A 20,643-nucleotide genomic window follows, 5' to 3' on the forward strand; every position below is an offset into this window, starting at 1 on the left:
AAGTAGCGGAGACCTGGCTGAGCTCTCGCGCCTTTCCAGAGGCGGCGCTGGGTTAATGATTGAGCGCAGTGCCTGCCACGTGGTCGCACAAAGAGGCTCCGCCAACTCGTCTCGGGCCACGCAGTGAAGCGAGAGTGGAAAGAGCGAATATCCCCCCCCCCCAAACCCCGCACTCTTGCGCGCTATTGTTTGGTTTCAGGCTCCGGAGCTCTGGGATTGCGCGAGGAGGAGACTCTTTCCAAGAGTGCGCCTGGCCTGGTGTTGTTGCTGGCAAACGTTTGCCATTCCAAGCCAGAACCTTCTTGATTTATTTATTTTTTAAACCATTGTGCTGTGTGTGGTTAGGGGGCGTTGTTTGGTTTTTGGAAGGAAGCTGGTTTCTGCGCCTTGGAAGGCAAAACGGAGCCTGGTGAAAGACGTCGGGGGCTTCCTTTTCTCAAGCTGCAATGTTTCTGACGGTGTGGTTTGGATGAGGCGACTGCAACTGCCACCCTAATCGTGGACTGTTGTATATAAGAAAAAGCAGCCTGAACCGGTTTATTGTGGCACAAACTTTGTGTGCCACAAAAAAATCTGCTTTCCAAGCACAGAAGCCAACTCGCAAGGGCCGAGGTCCCTTTGCCCCCCTAAAATATTTGAGGGGTTCTCCTCTCCCCAAAAGTTGATGGACACTGCCATTCAAATGCTGTGTGCGCCCCATGTCATGTGATACATTATGTGGGGCAGGGCTTACCTGAGGGACCCCCCCCCCAATATTTTATTCAAGTTGGCACCGCTGCTTCCAAGGGTCAGAAGGGTAGTTCTGCCACAACGCTCTAGCGTAGCGCTCTAGAAAAGAATTTTAGTTGTAGCAGGAAGCGCGGAAGACCAGTGAAGTAGCCTAACTCTGCACAAGGCCTTTATTTCTTCTCTGCACAGTACTGTAGCCTCTTCTCCTTCTGTCACACCACAGACCCGCACGACAGGGTTTTAAATGAATGGATCTGGGATCCAGAGCTCTTTTGGTTCGTATAGCAAGCTGACTCTGTTTTGCATTAATTGTATTAATTTGCAAATAAAATGTATAATTTGTATAACTGGGTTAAAAAATGGAAAATCAATAAAGAATAATTGGCAAAAAAGAGAGAGTTTTTCCTAGTCTACGTACCTCAGTGGTGTCCAAACTTTTTCACAGAGGGCCAGATTTGATGAAGTGAATGGCCGACCAAAGGGCCAACCAAAGTTGCTGAGGTTTTTTTTTAAGGATTTAACCCCAGGTAATAAACTGCCATAGGGACCGGATTAAACCGACCAGCGGGCCGGATTAGGCCCCCGAAACGGACTTTGGACATGCCTGACGTAGCTGATCCGGATTGGGACCGGATGGGTGGATTTCCATCTCCTGACATTAAGTGATGTTGTGGTGCCCCTGATCAAAGGCATCTTGGCACCGATGGCTTTGCCCCACCCAAAGCACTAGACAATGGTCCTCTCTGTGCTCATTAATCACCACCACTTCATGACCACAGGAGTCCAGGACAGAATCCCCACGTGACGAGGCCCCAATGATTGGCTGAAAGGGCGGATGAGGAGGTGATGGAATCCATCTATTTACCACCCTGATTGAGAGTACACCCGGGCAGAGGTGCCAACTTGAATAAAATATGGGGGAGAGGGCAGGTAAGCCCTGCCCCGCATCATCGATCACAAGATGCTCGGGCCCTATTTGAATGTCCATCAACTTTGGGGGGGCCACCCTCAAATATTTATTGGGGGGCCCGAAGGTACCTCAGCCCCTAGGAGTTGGTTCGTATGCACCTGGGTGCGCACCGTGCACATGATTTAGTATACGCGCGAAGGCTGGAGCAGCGCGTAATCGTGGTCTTGCGCTGTAGAGTTTGGGAGTGGGGTGGGTGGGTTCGGTTTCCACGTTCTGCAGAATGGAACGCTGAAATCTAACAGCCAAGTTTTGTCCTGGACTACACCACACCGGGGAGGAGGCATTCTTCAAGCATGCATTCAGAAGAGTGCGGGAATAAAATAAAACAGACCCCATCTGCAACCTGAAGTAGTGCAGCCTAGGAAAAGTTTTACCTCTGCGCGGAAAATGGAAACAAATAAAATGCCTCGCATTCCTCATTACCGAAGAAGCCCCGCTTAGAAAAAAATCATTCACTTGGAGGATTTAAATACGCGCGCGCGCAATTAGACTCTTTCCTCCCCCCGCTCCGCCTACGTAAATAACTTTATAGGAAGGGTTACAAGTATTTACACATCCAGCCCTTTCAGCTTTGACTGAAGCTCTTTGGCACAGCCCAAATGAATGCAGTTCAAAGAGTCCTTGGCAAAGGCAGCCTTCCTTCCAAGAAGCTAAAAAAAACAACAACTACTGTGCTAACTGACTTGGCATTTATTTTCTCTTGTTATTTTCTCCCCATTTGCTCGAATGTGCCGTGCCCTTCCCTCCTGCAACCTCCTAGCCCCTGCCAAAAATCCCCAGCGGTCCAGCTTAGCTCCACAGACTTTCCAGGACAGAAAAGAATAGAAGGCAGCTGGCAAGCTAGAGACCCTGCACACAGCAGAGAGACGGGCGAGGGCAAAGGGGGCTGGGCTGGGGGTTAGCACTGGAAGTCTGGACTAGGCGGTTGAGGTTGACTCCGACCTGAACACAGGCCCCTGTCAGTGCCACCAGTGGGACTTAACTTCCAAGGAACGTGCTCAGGATGGGTGATATCAGTTCCCCGTCCCCACCATTTCGAAACACACTTCTGGGTGGGAACTAGTCAGGGGGAAGCACTTTGGCACCTATATCCTATGCCTGAGTGGGCGTCAAGTAACTTCGACACAGAGCAGACCCACTGAAATAAATTTACTCAGGTTAGCCATGTGCATTTTTTTCCATGGACCTAACATTGGATACAGGGACGCGGGTGGCGCTGTGGGTTAAACCACAGAGCCTAGGACTTGCCGATCAGAAGGTCGGAGGTTCGAATCCCGCCACAGGGTGAGCTCCTGTTGCTCTGTCCCTGCTCCTGTCCACCTAGCAGTTCGAAAGCATGTCAAAGTGCAAGTAGATAAATAGGTATCTCTCCGGCGGGAAGGTAAAGGGCGTTTCCGTGCGCTGCTCTGGTTCGCCAGAAGCGGCTTAGTCATGCTGGCCCCATGACCCGGAAAAACTGTCTGTGGACAAACGCCGGCTTCCTCGGCCAATAAAGCGAGATGAGCCCCGCAACCCCAGAGTCGGTCAGGACTGGACCTAATGGTCGGGGGTCCCTTTATCTTTAACATTGGATACAACCTCCTGAGTTCAAGTGAGCCGCTTTCTCTATAGCTCACCATGTCGTGACGTTTGGGTTGGTCCTAACAGACGCAAAGATTTTGGAATTATTGTCAAGCAAAAGGCTGCTGCTTTTACGTGTTGGTTGTTGAACTCAATTGAATTCTAAATCTCTTGGGGTGGGTCGTTTTCAATCACTCTGCTCAGCCCCATTGCCTTTGGTGGAACTCTCCCACGAGAGGTATGTGACGATTGGGTGCCAAACCACCAAGGCTTCGATGCTAAGTACTGTACGCTTACTTGGCAATAGGTCATATGATAAGGGACTCCGGTGGGACTGCTTCTGAGTAACTAGGCGTAAGATCAGGTTGTAGCAGCCAGAATGCTACAATGCTGAACGGAACTGAAAACCACCCTGCGCTTATATCCTGTGGCTCAATGGGGTAGTGCGTCTGGCTGCTAACCAGAAGGTTAGCGGTTCGAGTCCACCTAGTTATGGCTGTGGGCAGGATTCGTCCTATTGTACAAGGAATTGAACTAGATGAACCTCAGGGTTCCATTCAACTCTATGACTCTATGTTTCCCTGTCCCAAGCAAACTGAGTACTCTCCGATCCTATTTCTGACCTTTACTTTTGTGTTTAAGGTAGGATGTTACATTGGTACCTCGGGTTACATACGCTTCAGCTTACATACGCTTCAGGTTACACACTCCGCTAACCCAGAAATAGTGCTTCAGGTTAAGAACTTTGCTTCAGGGTGAGAACAGAAATCGTGCTCCGGCGGTGCGGCGGCAGCAGGAGGCCCCCTTAGCTAAAGTGGTGCTTCAGGTTAAGAACAGTTTCAGGTTAAGAACGGACCTCCGGAACGAATTAAGTACTTAACCCGAGGTAGCACTGTACTTGGGTTCCACCAATTCTAGTGAAGCATCCTTCTACATAATTGCGGTGTGTGTTTTTTTAAAAAAATAAAAATATGGGTGTCTCCTACCCGCATGTAGTGCACATGTGTCTACGTCCTAATGCCTCAAAATAAGTGCTATTTTGAGAAGGGAATTTAATGAATATAGATGTTTCTACTGATTAAAGGACCACGGAGGGGCATTCATTACTGGGGACGTTGTCTTAAACGTGAATTGGGGGTGATATATGTCACTTGTATTTTGAATCAATAGAAACGTTATAATTTGTTTCCTTGCCTGTTTATTTTTATTGCCGGGGCAGCATCAAGAGATTTATTAGAAAGCTGAGAACTACCCTCACAGCACTTGCACGTGGAAAAAAATTCCAGAAAGGAGTCCACATTTAATCTGCAGATGGACCAGTGGTCATTTGCATGCAACTAATTATTATTCCCAGTGCTAATCAAGACAGCGTTTAGAAATAATATTACTGGTGTAAACACCCTTGTGAACCCTTTACAGAAAACCGATTTTAGCTGCAAATAATGAATTTGGTTCGGTAATGTAAAGTATGAAGACTCCTGTCAAAACCCCATTATATGCCACTAATTTTTTCCCAAAGTTGCCTGGCTGCGAACTAGCGAACTTCGAACTAGCCCTGAGTCCAGTGAGTGATATTCCGATCCAGGCCAACTTTGCTTTGAAGTATATCCCCTAGATTTTAGTAAAACTGACTTGCAGGTTTTGGATCGCGATGTCAATCATCTTAAACGACACGGCGATACTTCAGTTTATCTCCGCGGTGGATCGGAGCGGGTTTTAAAAGGCTCATTTCTCAAGCCGCCTTTCTTTCCAAGAGGTCGGCCACGTGACTAGCTGAATAAATTCTGGAAAAGCTGAGGAGACGCTGCAGAGTCTATTTAAGCAGAGCTATTTTACAAATGGGAGCAAATAAAGCCGCACATTCGGTTACCATTGCAATTGATGTGAAATTTCAGAAAGGCTTATATACACCTTCGTTCGTAAACGGATGGCGTGATCTGCGTCTCGATCATTCATCCTTCCTAACTGAACACGCTGCCACTTACTCCCTGAGTAAACATGCATAAGATTGCGCTGCAATTTATTTATTATGCTAGAAATCGAAGAAATATCCAGCTATCTTCCTGCGCAGCCCCGACCCCTATATCTGTTTATCCTGCTATGTTCACATTTACTTGGGAGTAAGCCCCAGTGAAAACAGGGGGCTTGCTTCTGACTAAACATGTACAGTATAGGATAGGAGAGCCTCGAATTACCTGAAACCAAAGGGGGAAGAGGGCTTAAATTTGACTGGATTGCACCCAGTAATAGAATCCCTGCTTTAAGGGATTTTAACGTCCTCATTCACACCCACCCGCTCCAAAAGACATTGGGAAGAAGAAGCATTCTAAAGGCAGGATCCTCTCCAGCACTCCTCCTCCTCCTGGGTTTCATGCTAGTTAGGTGCTACTCAAGCCGAATCGGCGGATCCTGTGTATTTGACAAGGAAGGAAGCCTAGCGGAGTCCAATAGGACTTCATCCTAAGGAAGCGTTCGCCGGAGTGCAGCCTTCCATGAATCAGAAAGGAGTACTAATCAGCCTTGGCAAGTATCTGAAATGCTTTGTAGAACCCAAACCTAGGCATGTACACTCAGAATTAAGACCTACTGGGTTCAGGAAGCCTTACTCTAGAGTAAGTACACAAAGGCAGGAAATACACGGTCTATGCATGTATACTCACTGGGTTCAATGCGGCTTACTGCTAGAACAGTGTGAACAGGACAATGCACGCTTAGACTCAGGAGTAAGCAAGTATATAGGACTGGAGCCTAAGGCTCTCTTCTGGTCGCGTCTTGGCTACTTCAGCCCTGTAGTGCGCACTATCTTCTGGAGGGCAAAGAGAAGGGAGAGCTGCCTTATGTGTGTTTTAAGTTCTTTTCACCGGCGGCTCCTTTCTTTTATTTTTATATTTTAAAGATCCTCCATACCACAAAGGGAGGCCTCCTAGTCTAACGTCTAAATGCTACGCCGCAAATAAACCGTGCGCGCTTTTGTGCCTTGCAAGCGGACCTTCTAAACCGAAGAGGCGCCTCTTTGCTTTGTTCCTTGGCGACCTCTGCATTATTATTCCTGTGCAAAAATGGCTACCAGGCCCCTTTGTTTGCACACAGCTCTGTTACAGTTGGAGAGGGAGAGAGGGAGGGGAGGGGGAAGGAGCCAACGAGAGAAGGCAGGCAGGCAGGCAGGCGGGCAGCCTCTATGCAGCGGGTAGGCTGCTGTAGCATCCACGTCGCCTTGCAAATACCTTCAGCAAAGCGTATCCCCCACTGACCCCGTCGAGTGGTGTCCTATCCGACGGACGTTGCTTAGCTACAGGGTTTACTCCAAGCCAATGAGGAAGGAGACCCGGGAAAGATGCAGCGCCTCGTTTCTTTACCTAAGTGTGGGAGTATCAAAGCCCGTCAAAGCACAGGAGGAAGACCAGGGAACGGGCTGAAGGCCCCTCTCCTCCCATTCGGAGGGGCTGATACCTGCGAATAAAAATGGGGAGCTAAATCTAGTCTAAATGTTTGCTCCTCGCTCTGCCTTCCTCCCCTGCTTAGAACAGCCGGAGCCCTGGAATCGCCTCCGAATCGACGGGCAGGAGGCTACTACGGATCCGTGTTGGCTGCTCCTTGGGTGTCAAAACATTAGGTTCAGTCCCATGCCCGCTTCTTTCCCGGGAGTAAGTACCACGAAATGGTACTCAAGGAGGGTGGGGGTGGATGCCCTTCTGAAGGGAATGAAGAGGAAAACAAATGGTGACTTATGTGACTTGGTGACTTATGGGGCCGATGCTAAGCAAGTTCACTTAGAAGTCAACCCAGCTGACTTCACCCAATATTACTTTCCAGAAGGGTCTCTTAGGATTGCACCCCTAAAGAGAGAACTGGGGTTGTGGGGGGCATGTGCCTCTGATTCTCAGGCTCTCTCGCGCACACATTCACACCCACGCGGATCTTCCCTTGTCGCCCTAGCTTCTTTCTGCCCACATGCAATACCACAATAAGCCACAATCGAGTTTACCACTTTGGGTTGCAGTGTGTAAGTCTGAATTAAAAGCGAAGGCGTGCTACGCAATAAAATTAAGGGCAAAAGAGGAAGACTATTTCAAAATTTAGACTTTGTTTCCCCTTAAGAAGGGAGAAGGGAGTTTGTTAGGGTAGCCTCGTTCCTATTTTTCTTTCTTTTCACCTTAACCATTGAAAAAATGGGAGGGGGATAATGTTGGCGTCCTCCAAAAGCACATTTTTGGCTTTGGCCAGGAATCTGGCGCAGCTAAAATGAAGATGAGTTACATTTAAAGGCAAGTCCCCGCAACCTTCCTCCTGATGTTCTTGAAAAGACATGGGCTTAGATGCTCCTGGGGAGAAGGACTGTTGACTCTTTGTAAAAGGGGTGCGGGGGGGGGGGGGAGAGAAATATTATTGGACCCGCTTACAGCACATTGTATTTGATTCAGATAACACCCCAGCAATTCAGGAAGCTAAACGGAGCAAGATTTATGTTAGGTGTGGAAACGGGTTGTATATCATTTATGACGATCCGAAATGGGCGCGAAAGCCAAAGGGATGTTGTGCCAGAAACGTCTTTGAGCTTAAAGCAGAGCCATTAAAATCCGTGGGAGAGTTGCCATTGACTTCTATGAAGAGTCCCTCCTCTCCTCCATCTCTCTCTCTCGCTCGCTCTCGGGCACGGATCCCACAGCTGTTTACTTGGAAGTAAGCGCCAATTTAATCAATGGGGCTTTCTGGCCAAGTAATTTGCTTAGCCTCGACGTGTTCCTCCGGGGCTGGCCTCCTGAGTCGGGGGGGGGGGCAGAAATAGAGCCAAGGGGAGACGTCGCTGCCCAGTACACTAATTGGGTTACGCTTTAAAGGGAGGCCTATGCCAATTCTAACAATATACTCCTACACAAGCCCTGAAATGTATGATTTCGAGACTCACTTATGAAGGCTATAATGTATATATGTATAGCACAGTCTCTTCAAATCCCCATTGAGAGGGTGCCAATTGAGTGCTATGAATATTTTGAGAAAGGCTATCCCAATTTTTCTACGTATGTACAGAACTGTGTGTGTGTGTTAGTATATAATCCCTCCCAGCGATGCTTATAAATTATAGTGTCCCCTTTACTCGACTTTAAGAGGGAATAATAATGCAAGCCAGCCAAGGCACCATTTGAAGTCGAGCCCATAAAACATTAAGCTGTGGATAACACGTTGGGCCTCCCAGTCCCGCAGACTCAGCGGATGCCTTCTGAGTGACACACTAGACCATAAAGGGCCCACAGGGTTCGACTCTTTGTGCAATGTTTTGATTTATAGTAGTATGTGAAATATGCCCTCACATGAAGAACATAAAAATAAAATCTACATGCACTATTTATTTATCAATTCAGTTGCCGGGAATTCCCTGGAAGACATATTAGAAAATCATTTTGTTGTGGTTGTAGCAGCTCACCAGTTGTGCGTATTATTAGTTATTGTATTCTGATTATTTTTTTTTAATGCTGGAAGAAACAGAAACTGCCATAGAAAGCCACTTTAGATCTGGAAGTGGTTAAAATATTTCTTCATTTGAAGCTGTTTATTCTGTTTTGTTTACAGATCTACAACACTTGGGTAAAAGTGAGATTTAACAAAATGATACATTTCCCCCTCTTCTCTCAGTTAACAACATGGTATTTTAAAAAAAAGATAACGAGGTGAATATTATATATATATATATATATATATATATATACACATATATATACATATGTTATACTATATATATACATATCCATCCTCGTTGTCTAGACAGACACAAATGTAGGAGTAAAAACCTCTCACACACAAAAAGAATTGCAGTAGTTGCCATCATAGGACGTGGAGAGATGGAGCTGCATTATTAGTCAAACTGAAAAGTGAGGTTTTGCTACTGTTCTGTGGGACTTCAAAAGATCTGAATCTTAACTGAGTGCTTTTTAAAGCGATAAGGGATGCTTCCTTCTGAATTAATGGGCATGTATCGCTTCTAACGTGTACCTAATGCCACTTTCATGTTGAGAAAAGCTTTATAAAACCCAGTAAGAGATTAAATGCAACATACAAATAAAGAGGAAGAGTGGGGCGGGGGAGGATGTTTGCGTTTCCTGTCCCTTCTAGGCTTGGGGCAGAAACATTAGTTTACACAGGGATTGTACCAATGTCTGCTACAGAAGACTATATTAAATATTGATAGACCTAATTTCCTATCTCGAAAGCCATTCTGAGCATTTCAGAAGGACTTCCTCTCCTAAACCCTACCGCAGTCTTTCCTTTGTAGATACTTGATTGTCAATATTTCATTCAAAGTTTCTTCTTCTTCTTCTTCTTCTTCTTCTTCTTCTTCTTCTTCTTCTTCTTCTTCTTCCCTCCCCTCCCTGTTCAGCAAAAGTAAGTTCGCGTTTCCAGTGACTTGTACAAAATTGATTTATGGTTAGCATAAATATCATATCATATAAATAATAATAATAATAGTAACAAAAATAATAACTGAAACAACAGTTTTAGCCTGAATTGCTAAGAAAATCCTAATTACATCAACAATATTATATTGCTCCTAAATGTAAGTCTGAAGGTGTTGCATATTTTAAACTTTAAAATGATAAACAAGCAACCAGACGAAATGGTGTGTGCAACAGATAGGAAGGAACCAATTTATGTATGCAGAAGTTGGTCAAAGACCAAACAGTCAACTGGCCACTATATAGCAGAATATAACAATATATGAGATATAAGGTAGCTTTTAATGCTAAGTAAAACCATACCAAACAATCTGAAATAAATAAACATGTGATATATATAGATAGATATATATTAAAATAAAAAATGTATCGGCTCTTTTGTGTAATGTTTCAGTTTTTGTATTAATCTATGACTTACAATTTGCTTAATCCTTACATAAACTACAAACACCAGCCACTGTTACAACTGTTCAAAACTACTCTTTCTATTTCAGACCAAATATACTAAATAGGTGAAAATGTATAGTCACCAAAGACCTGAATCAATCTTCCCAAGTTAAGGGGGAAAGGGGGTGTGAAGAAACTCTACAAATATCCACATAAATACATTGAAGACCAGGATTAAATAATCAATGATACAAAAAAAAAAAAAGGTTCCTCTTAAAATAATAAATACATCTTATTTAAGTCCAAAGCAATCTTTCACATTACTAGAGAAAAAAATCTTATAAATTATAACTCTCGAAATAAGTCTCCGTTTTGGTCCCAAATGTTGTAAACACCTCATCAGGACTCACTTTCCCCGAGTTCTAATGGATTTCTACAACTTACCTTCCAGTACATCGTTACCAATTATTACTCCCTTGAGGGAATGTTTAGATTTATTTATTTTTGTTAAGGATATTGCACTGCCATGCTTTTAAACGGCTAAAACATTTAAGAGGACAACAAGGGATGGGGGATGGGGCGGAAATAATTTTCATGGACTCGGTCGCCAAAGAAAACAAGAAATAGGTAGCTTCTACCAGGGACACACAAAAAAACCCACTGTAATACTCAAAGTAATACTGCAACATCAGGGGCAAAGTGAGGTAATTTAAACGCGAATGCATTTCAATCTCTCTCTCGCTTTCTCTTTCTCTCTCTCTCTTTCTTTCTTTCTGAATGCGTTCCAGTCTACTACAGATGCGTCAGTTTGGGCGCCTCCTGAATCCTTCCCTGAGTTGTGTGGTGAGAAGTGAGATCTGTGTACGTGGGATGGGGGTCACAAGGTCCATGGTGATGGTTGCCTGGGATCTGAGCAGCGCAGCTGTAGTCCACGCTGGCAGATGAAGGATGGGAGAGGTGGCCGATGTTGAACATGGGGCCAGAGGCTGGCATGGAATCAACGAAGTTCCCTCCGACATAGACGGGGCTGCCCTGCAAATTGGGGTTGGCGAAGCCGCCGTTGCTTTGCATGGCGTGATGGTCGTACTCGGCGCCTGGGTATCTCTTCTGTTGGGGCAAGCAGCTGCTGAGAGGCGCCGTGTAAGCCGCCAGCCCGTACATGTTTTGCTGCGATTTGGCAAAGGACGTCGGCGACGGGGCGTCGTAGCTCAAGCTGTTGACGGTGGGCAGCTGGCTGGAGTATCCTACATGGTTGGGCCCGCTCAAAGGCGGGCTCCGGTCTGGGGACTGCCCTACCGGGGAGTGCATAATTCCTTTCGCTTTTTGGTCTTTTTTGTACTTCATCCTCCGGTTCTGGAACCAGATTTTGATCTGGCGCTCCGTCAGGTTCAGCAGGTTGGCCATCTCCACCCGGCGAGGGCGGCACAGATAGCGGTTGAAATGGAACTCCTTCTCCAGCTCCACTAGCTGCGCGCTGGTATAGGCGGTGCGCACCCGCTTGGAAGCGGGGCCCGGGGGGCTTTTGTCCTCGCAGTTCTCTCCTGTCCAAAAAGGAGAGAAAGAAGAAAGAGAGGAGGTTGGCTGGCTGGCTGGCTAATTTACAAAGCCTGAGAGTATTAACATTGCCGCGGCCGGGGGAGGGAGGGACGGGAAATGCTTTGGCACTCTGGGGCAGCAGAGGACTAGGTGCCAATTTTGCGGGGCGCGGAGCGAAAGAGGCGCACAAATCGCTATTATCACGCAGTTCCCACACTGCGGGAGACCTGCCCGAATTGGTATTATCCTCTATTTGTGGAACATCTTTAGCTGTTCACGATCTTCTTTTTCCTGAAGGTCCCTCTCCTCCTGAAATTTTAACCCACCCACACTTTCCCCATAGTATTAAATCTGGACATTCAAAGCGAACTGAAACAGGACGGGGAAAGGACCGGGATATGTCCTCCCCGTGCACAATTGCCATTAATTAGCGAGGGTCGCTGCCTCATATCCGCACGGGAGAGGCGTGATTTAGGGACAGGGTGATCCAAACGACACTTCCCTCAAATCCTTCGATTTCATTGGATTTTATTTTATTTTCTTGAGACGGGCGGTGCTACAGTCGAGGTTTTCAGCTGCGGACAACACTCCCTCCCTCCGTCGCACAGTGTCTACAATGAGAATGGGGTTCGATCTCCCAACTCCGGGGTTCTCAGAGGGTTAGGAAAGTTACAGTTCCAGATGAGAGAGCTGTAAATCATCTAACTTAATTGGAAGAATCGATCGATCCCTGACAGAGCCCAGGAAGGTTCTCTTGGCTGGTCCCAAACAGGAGCAGGCCCCGGCCTCCCAAACTTGGAAGACAATGGAGCCGCCGCCGCCGCCTCTGGTACAGCTAACAAGAGGAAATCAGGCGCGTTCATTAGCTCCGAGGCGGTGCTCTAACTAGCAAGACAGCAGAAGTGGGGGATTCCCATAGGAAGAGCGCCGGGCGCGCGGGGTGGGGGAGAATCCGGGTTTACAACTCTCCAGGCTCCCTTTCCCCAGGAAAGTTGGCAGCAGCCATTTCAAGACAGGGGAGAAGGTCGCAGTGGTTGGATCTGCGACCACGTCAGCGTGTCTGCATAATAAACACATGTTTTGTTAGACTGCGTGTTTGCATTTTGTACACACCTTTGACACTGCTCGGGTTTAGACAGTCTGTAAACTTTCTGCATGCCAAATAAGGGGAGGAATGCTTGGGTCTCCACCTTGTCACCACCAAGATGGTTTCAGAGGACAGAGTCGCCAAATGCAGGCCACACACGCTTGGGGACAGAAGGTCTCAGAAGGTGATGGACCGCTACTGTTTATTTGTGATGGGGGAGTTATAACTGATTTGATACTTTTATTGCTTTATTGTGCTTATTGTAAATCGCTCTGTCGTTTTTTTAGAATGAAGAGCGGTCTAAACACTAAGTAAGTAAGTACAGTAAGTAAGCAAGCAAGCAAGCAAGTAAGGGACAGAGGGAGGGAGGGACAGAGGGAGGGTGGTCGGTCCACTCTGGATCTGGAGAAGAGACCGGCCTGCTAGAATAAAGATGGGGATTTATTGGTTCATTGTTTCTTGGAATCTGATGTAAAGCACCATGGATAAGTTGCAAAATGGTGGGAATTGTGGGAAGAAGGAAGCTCTATGGTCTGTGGATGACTGCAATGTGCCAGAGGAAAGCTGGACACTTGGAATGCAAATTGGTGATATTGTATGTTGTATCGATTTTCATTTTTTATTGTGTTGGGTTATTTGCATTTTGTACACTTTTTGGATATTTCTTATGTTTAGCAATTTTTAAAGTTCTTAAACAAATGGCACTTTCAATAAAGAAGACACCTCTTAAAATAAGACTTCTAGCAATGCGTTTTGCAGTGGGGATCCTTGCGAGCCTAAACTTTGAAATGACAAAAGAGCGGGAGTTTGTCACATTCCATTCCCCGCCCTTGCACTTTTATTTAATTTTTTGTCTTCCTACCCCAGACTAAAATCCTTACTGAAAACCAATTCCCATCTATTTAAATGAGACTTTACCCCTTAAATGCACTTGGGTAACTAACCTCTTTGAGAAGGGGCAAGGGAAGGGCAATATTAAAGGAGGAAATCTTTCGGCTGGTGCAATTTCTATATGAAATCATCAATGTAGGCTTTGAAGTCGCACAGAATTCGCCCTCTGGCTGAACGTTCAAATGACAGCTGGAGGGGGGAGGAAATAAATGTTGCCAAGACAAGTCATTCCATTTGCATGGCTCTCCCAAAGACCAGCAAGATGTCTTCAACTTACTTGTATCTTGCAGGGCTGGGGGAGTCAGATAAACGTCACAGCCTGGTCTCTGATGTTCTAGATGGATCTCCTCCCTTCAATATTGGGGGGGTGGGGAGTTAAAAAGGGGGACTGGGTACACCCATATTAATGACTACTAGCCATGAAGGTTCTGCACCACCTCCAAGTTCAGGAACAGTTTGCCAATTATTGGGTAAGATGGCAAAAGAAGGCTCTTGCTGCTCTGTGCTGCTTGGAGGCTTCCCATTGTCATTGGTTAGACACTGCAGGATGCAGCATGCTGGACTAGATGGGCCTTTGGTGTGCTGGTGGAGGGGAAGGGGATTAGATTCATAGACCCATAGAGTTGGAAGGCACCCTGACAATCATCTAGGCCAGGGTTTCCTAAACTTGGGTCTCCAGCTGTTGTTGGACTACAACTGCCATCATCCCTAACTAGCAAGACCAGGGATGACCAGTGGTCAGTGAAGATCCCTGCAATGCAGGAATATAAAGCTGTCCGATATACGGATTGAACTTGTAAGCTTGGCATTATCAGCACCATGATCACACCAACTGAACTATCCAGGCTTGGCTTTTGTTGTTACTGTTTTCAGGGGGTTTTTTAAAATGTATTTTGTGCTTTTACGTTGTTGTTTTTAGCTTGTGAACTGCCCTGAGCTCTGCAGGTGACCAGCTGGGTCCATCCAACCCAAACCCAGACCACTGGGGTGGATCCACTTCATAGCATTGTCTATAGGAGCAAACTCCTAAGGGCCATAAAAACTCCATAAAATATTTGAGGGGGCTACCTCCACAAGTTGATGGACATTGCCATTCAAATGGTGTGTGTGCGCACCGCATCTTGTGAATGATTATGCAGGGTGGGGCTTACCTGGGTGTCTCCCCCCTCCCACCCCAATATTTTATTCAGGTTGGCCCCCCCCCCTTAAATTGCCTAAACCCTGATTGGCAGCGGCTCTGAACAGCACCACTGAGCGAGGCACTCGGGAATCGAACCTGCGACCTTCTGCATGCAAAGCGGAGCTACAGCCCCTCGCTTGGCAGGACTCCTCCTCCTGCTGCTGCTGCTGCTGCTGCTCTCTCTTTCCTGCCTCTTGCTCTCTGATTCGCGGTGTGCCTGGACTGGAGCAACCAAGGGAAACCCCCTTGAAGGGCACAGAGGGCCTTGCTGCTCCCCAGGAGGTGGAGCTCGACTGGGTACCTGCGGGGGCGCAGCTGCTCTTCTGCTTGGAGTTCTGGCGGGACTCCTTCATCCACGGGAAGATCTGCTTGCTAATCGTGGCCGCCGAGCCGCCCGAGGCGTTGGCCCCGCCTTTGCCCTTTTTGGCGGGAACCGAGTGGGCGGGGTTGCTGCTGGGCGGCGAGGGCGACGGCAGCGCGGGGGGCGGAGCCTGTTGCTGAGGCGGCGGTTGCTGCTGCTGCTGCTGCTGCTGCTGTTGCTCGGCTAGGCCCGGCGGCTGCTGAGGGCCTCCCTGGGCGCCTCCGGTGGGGCGCATGCAGCTACCGCTCAGCTCGGCGCTCTTGTGGGCCGGAGGCGCCCGGATGGCGGCGGCGGCGGCGGCTCCTTGGAGCGAGCAGGCCGAGCCTGCGTAGTCGGTGTCCAGGGCGGGCTGGGCGTAGGGCTGAGGAGGGCCCGGCGGGTAGCCGTAGGCGTCCGCTTTGCTGTAGCCGCCGTAGGCCCCGAAGAGGCCCGCGTTGTCGTAGTAGGCGGCCTTCTGCATGGTGGGCTCCGCCGTCGCCAAGGCCTCGGCAGCCCGCTCAAATAACATGGGCCGCCGCCCACCCCGTCACGCGGCCTGGCCTCCCTCGCGCCCCGGGCCTCGGCCAGTCGCTGCCCCAGAAGCCACCTGGAAAAGAGAGAAGCGGGATGGGGGCGGGTCGCGGAGACAAGAGAGAAACGAGACAACCGTCAGTGAGGGAGCGGGGAGGGCGAGCGCCTGAGGGGAAAGCGGGAAGTGGTTTCCTCACACGTTGGCAACTACCTAGGAGGGCAAAGGGCTCAGGAACAGCTGCCCTCTTATACAAACACGCACACCGTTGCAGTTTCACCTTCACACACACATTTCCCGTTCCAAATTCACCTTCACGACACACACAGACACTCCATTTGAATTTCACCTTCTCGCACTCCTTTCCAGTTTCGCCATCACACACCACACAAGCTCTTTCGATTTCACCTTCACACCGCACGCACAAACACATGCCAGTCATATGTTCACAAGGCTACCTCATAAAACACTTCCGTGGCCTCATTTGGCACGCCTCTCACAAGTCTTATTAATGGTTTATTAATCAAATTAATACACTGCCCTCCTGCAAGATCTCAGGGCGGCTCACAGAATAAAATACAAGATAAAATGCGTGTCAATATTTAAACCAAGACATCAAAACGATAACTCCGCCTTTCCATAGACATACTTAAAAGGCTGTGGAATATTAATCCGCCAAGGGCCTGGTTGAAGAGGAGCGTTTTAGCCTGGCGCCTCAAAATATGTAATGAAGGCACCAGGCGAATCTCCCTGGGGGAAGCATTCCCCAACCAGGGAACCACTATAGATTCTCTTCATACATTCATGATCTATACTAGGGCCAAGCTCACCGGCTCGGGCACGTTCTGATCATGTGGGACTCCTGGCCGCGCCATGAAAATCACACACGCGTGTACACTTGGATGGAATCCAGAGGCAATCCGTGCATCCCCTCGCCCCTTCTCAAGCGTGCACAAAACGGACAAAACCAGAGGGCTCTGCGAAGGTGCTGTCTCGGAACAGGTGCAAACTTATTTATAATGCTCACAGAAACAGTGGTCCAGCTGTGTTCTGAGATTCGAGCGATCTCCCCAACAGAGGGGGAAAGTTGCTTTGTCGCACACATGCATACACACGATCTTCGTACCCATTCTCCCTTGCCAGTAAGGGTCCATAGGAACCAACTCCTAGGGGCCAAGGAGGTCCCTTCAACCCCCCCAATAAAATATTTGAGGGAGTCAACCCTCCTCCCAAAGTTGATAGACATTGTCATTTAAACAGTGTATGCGCGCCATGTCATGTGATTAGTTATGTGGGTTTACATGCGCGCGCCCCCATATTTTATTTAAGTTGGCGTCCCTGTTTCCAGGGGTCTGAAGGGTGGTTCGGCTCTAGCGTAGCACCCTAGAAAAGCATTTTGTTGCGGCAGGAAGTGCGTAAGGCCAGTGAAGTAGCATAACTCTGCACAGAACAGTAGCCTTTATATTTCTTCCCTGCACACAGTCCCCATCCCCCACGGTTTCTTTCACACATGCACCACGTGGTAAACAACCCTCATACAGCATCCTTGCATCGCCTCTTCCGCTGGGTCCCTTGTCGGAAATCTTGCCCAGCCCAAACTTCCATATGACTCCCCCTCTCCCTCATCACTGCTCCTCCCTCTCCCCTAGCAAGAAAGTAACTGGGTGCCCTCTCCTGCCAATTCCCACGGACGTTTTTTGCACGCTCTCTAATACAGTATAGTGCATTTCACCATTGGCCTCGCTTACATACAACCAAACACCTCTCCCTTCTCTCTCTCAAGAGCGCATTCCAGAACAATTAGCAATGCACCCCGCTCTTAAACACAGTTAACCGGGGTGCACGATCCATTGGAATCAATGGTTTTCTTCTCTTCCAGGTATAGGTTTCGGGAATCGGGTGTAAAAAAATGAGTGGTCCAGAGCCATTATGCCACAGTGGCATGGGTTTTGAACTCTTGCCACTGGAAGTGTACAACTCTGAAATAAATTGTACCGGCCTCCAACTAACAGTGTAGGGGGTGGGTGACTCTACAGCTAAAAGAGATGCCCAAACCAAGCCGAATACAGTAATGGATAAACGGGTCTCTGAAGAGTTAGGAAGGCATAGGTCCTTCTGTACAATGTTCCCTTTGTCCAGCTAGGGTGAAGAGGAGTGAAATGTTTGCCTCTGATTTCCCAAAAACAGAGTGTTAAAGGATGGCTTTCCATAACTTTATTTTAGTATTACAATAAACTGATGTTATTCCTAATGTAATGGGTGTGGATGTTTGTTTTTTAAAGGATCAGGTATTTTGCAAAGAAGGAAGAATTATCATTTAGCTTGGCGTGCTAAATTACCTTGGATCAGCTGTTACAAAAGTAAGTTTGTTCAAGTGATTTCATTTCTAGCCTTCAAATTCTTACTGCTTTTGCATATATATATTTTTACGGTGCTCGAAAACCAAACACTTCTACAATATTATTTTCTTCTACCATATTATTATATATCTCTTTATTTTGCCGGAGGCATTTTTTATGGGCTCTACATTCTATCCCTTTGCCATTTTGGTATAAATATTAACCAACATTTTGTTGTTGTTCCTTTTTTGTCTCTTCACTCCCCCACCCTTGGGGTTTTATTTTTTCCTCAAGTCACGCATGCGCGCCACTATTTGTGAGCCAGGAGTGACATGATGGATTGAACCAGAACTGGAACCTGAAAAACCAGAGAAAATTCCATCTCTATTGTAAATCCTGTCTCTTGGTGTTTTGCTTTGTTTTTCCTGGGAAGATTTCTACGAAGTTAAAGTGTAACTAAGGGCATTCAATAACTTTCATTTGCAATATAAAGAAGAAATACATAGGTCAGCTACCTTAGCTCCTAGTCTTTAGAGATATTTCAACTAAGGTTTCTTGCAGATTGTTTTGACGCAAAAGCTATCTAAAGTAGAGAGAAGCGATTTGCAGGGCAGGGTTTTTCGCTGCAAAGGTCTCTTGTTTGTTTACTACCATGCAGGAAAGATTCCTGGTTGGGGAAATCCCTTATTACTGTATTATGTAGCATTAGATCTCCACTATTTCCTGTATATAAAAACCTGCATTTTGTGGGTGTTGGAAGAAGGGATTGTTCTTCAATTATGGGGAAAGACCACCCCCCCCTTATTTTCTAGATTCTGATGAGTGTGCTTAGACATATCTGTGGCCCAAAATATAAAAATATGTGTGCGGTGCTCAGAGTTATGGGCTTAGACTGGAAAAACTTGGGTTCCTTTCTCCATTAAACCCAGAAGCACCCTGGGTAACTTCGGCCAGCCACTATATCTCAAACTAAACTACTTTATAGGGAAATTCTGGAGATAAAATGGATTGGGGAATGTATGGAGACCCAAGCTTTTTGGAGCAGAATTCAAAAGATAAATAGATAATTGCTTATCAGTGTATAGTTTGGATACCTTGTATGAAGCATACAGTATATTTTTAATAGGCCAGTCCATTGAATTTACATCTGTGCTTAGAACTGAGATGTCTAGGAAATATTTTCTGAAACTCCTAATTTCCAAAGATGAAAAGTGTCATTTGCAATCAGTGATCATTGGGTTCCTAGCACATCCCTTATAAATGTATTCCTCAGAGATAAGACCGAATTAATTCAATTTAAATTTATTCACAAGTAAGTGATGAACAGTCCAATCCCATCCCTGTTTTATTTAAAATCTCTACTGAGTTTGTATGGGACTTTCCCCTAACAGTTAAAGTATGCACTGAATTGCATCTTTTAAGATCACAACCAGCAAGTAGTTGTCAGCTCCAAATGCTGTCTGAAATGCTACCCCTCAAGCAAGTTTGCTAAAGGATGCAATTCATAAGCCTTTGAGCCTGAAGGCACAATTTCCAATTATTTAATTGTGTGGTTACAGCTTTGAACCCCTGCATTTTTGGTCCCCAAATAATCCTATGAAATTAAAATCTCTGTGGGAGCTGACTGAGTGCTGGTGAATCTGGATGTTTACATCCAAATAACTCAGCTTATGATCACAAAATGTAGTGTTCTGATAATGATACCAGACAAGCTGATGTCTGTCACTATCAGCCTCCCCCAAACAGTTTTGCATTGTTTGTATTTATAGGATATCTTTCTTTTTGCCTTATATGTTTTCTGACTCCCCAATAATCATTTATGGATGTCATAGCTACAACTTAATTTATCACACAACATATTTATCATAAAACATTCCTAATTACTATGTTTTCTCATCTTTGTCATAATCTACTACCCTCACTTTAACCTACAAAACATTCCAGGTGCCTGCATTTTAAATTGGAGAACAATAGTTGGGTGGGTTGGTTGGTTTGGACACATTTTGGTTCTTTCAGTTAGGTTCCTTACAGTGTAATCCTATACATGTCCACTCAGAGGAAAGACCTTTTTAGGATAAATGATAAATCGTTCCTAGGTAAGGCAGTATTAATTTCAGCCTAAGAGTGGTGATTTTTTTAAAAAAGGCAACTTTAAATAAAATACAATTTAGGACATATTCTATATATCCATTCCACCTCCTTCAGAAATCTAAAATATAGTGAGCACTTCTAGAAGGGGTAGCAGTGTTAGTCTGTTACAACAAAAACATCAAAGTCTCGTGGGACTTTTCTGGCTGACACATTTATTGTGGCATAAGCTTTCTTGGTCTTGAAGTCCCCTTCATCAGATGCATGAAGTATTATCCTCAAACACTGGAAGAAATTTATATCTATAAACACACACGGTTTGTTGCAAAATGCCATGAAATACAAGAAGGATACGGATTTTTTAATTTTTAACAAAGATGAAGAAAGACCAATAAGGAGTTACATGATTTCCTTCCATGTATCTAATCACGCTGAATCACTTATTTATTCACGAATGGTCATCTATAATCAGAAAGTTCAACCCTCAGCCATTTACAAATTCACTGGTAGTCTGCTCTGAATTGTTTTTGTTTATTCCAACCCAGCACCCTCTCGCTG

General features: G+C 46.3%; 1 protein-coding gene across 6 annotated transcripts in view; it reads right to left on the minus strand.

Moving 5' to 3' along the window:
• Positions 1-9,557: 9,557 nt before the first annotated feature.
• Positions 9,558-20,643, minus strand: part of HOXD3 (homeobox D3) — a 50,902-nt gene continuing 39,816 nt past the window's right edge. For 5 of the 6 annotated variants that reach the window (XM_079980710.1, XM_079980706.1, XM_079980707.1 and 2 more), the window contains 2 exons: positions 15,091-15,736; positions 9,558-11,636 (listed from right to left, as the gene is read on the minus strand). In XM_079980710.1, the coding sequence (XP_079836836.1) occupies positions 10,888-11,636; positions 15,091-15,658 (1,317 nt within the window). In that variant the 5' untranslated portion in view covers positions 15,659-15,736 and the 3' untranslated portion in view covers positions 9,558-10,887. Of the gene's footprint in view, positions 11,637-14,885; positions 15,737-20,643 lie in introns of all 6 variants that reach the window. The other variant, XM_079980711.1, reaches the window with a different exon arrangement.

The sequence above is a fragment of the Podarcis cretensis genome (genome assembly GCF_951804945.1).
Source record: "Podarcis cretensis genome assembly, chromosome: 1".
Classification (NCBI taxonomy): domain Eukaryota; kingdom Metazoa; phylum Chordata; class Lepidosauria; order Squamata; family Lacertidae; genus Podarcis; species Podarcis cretensis.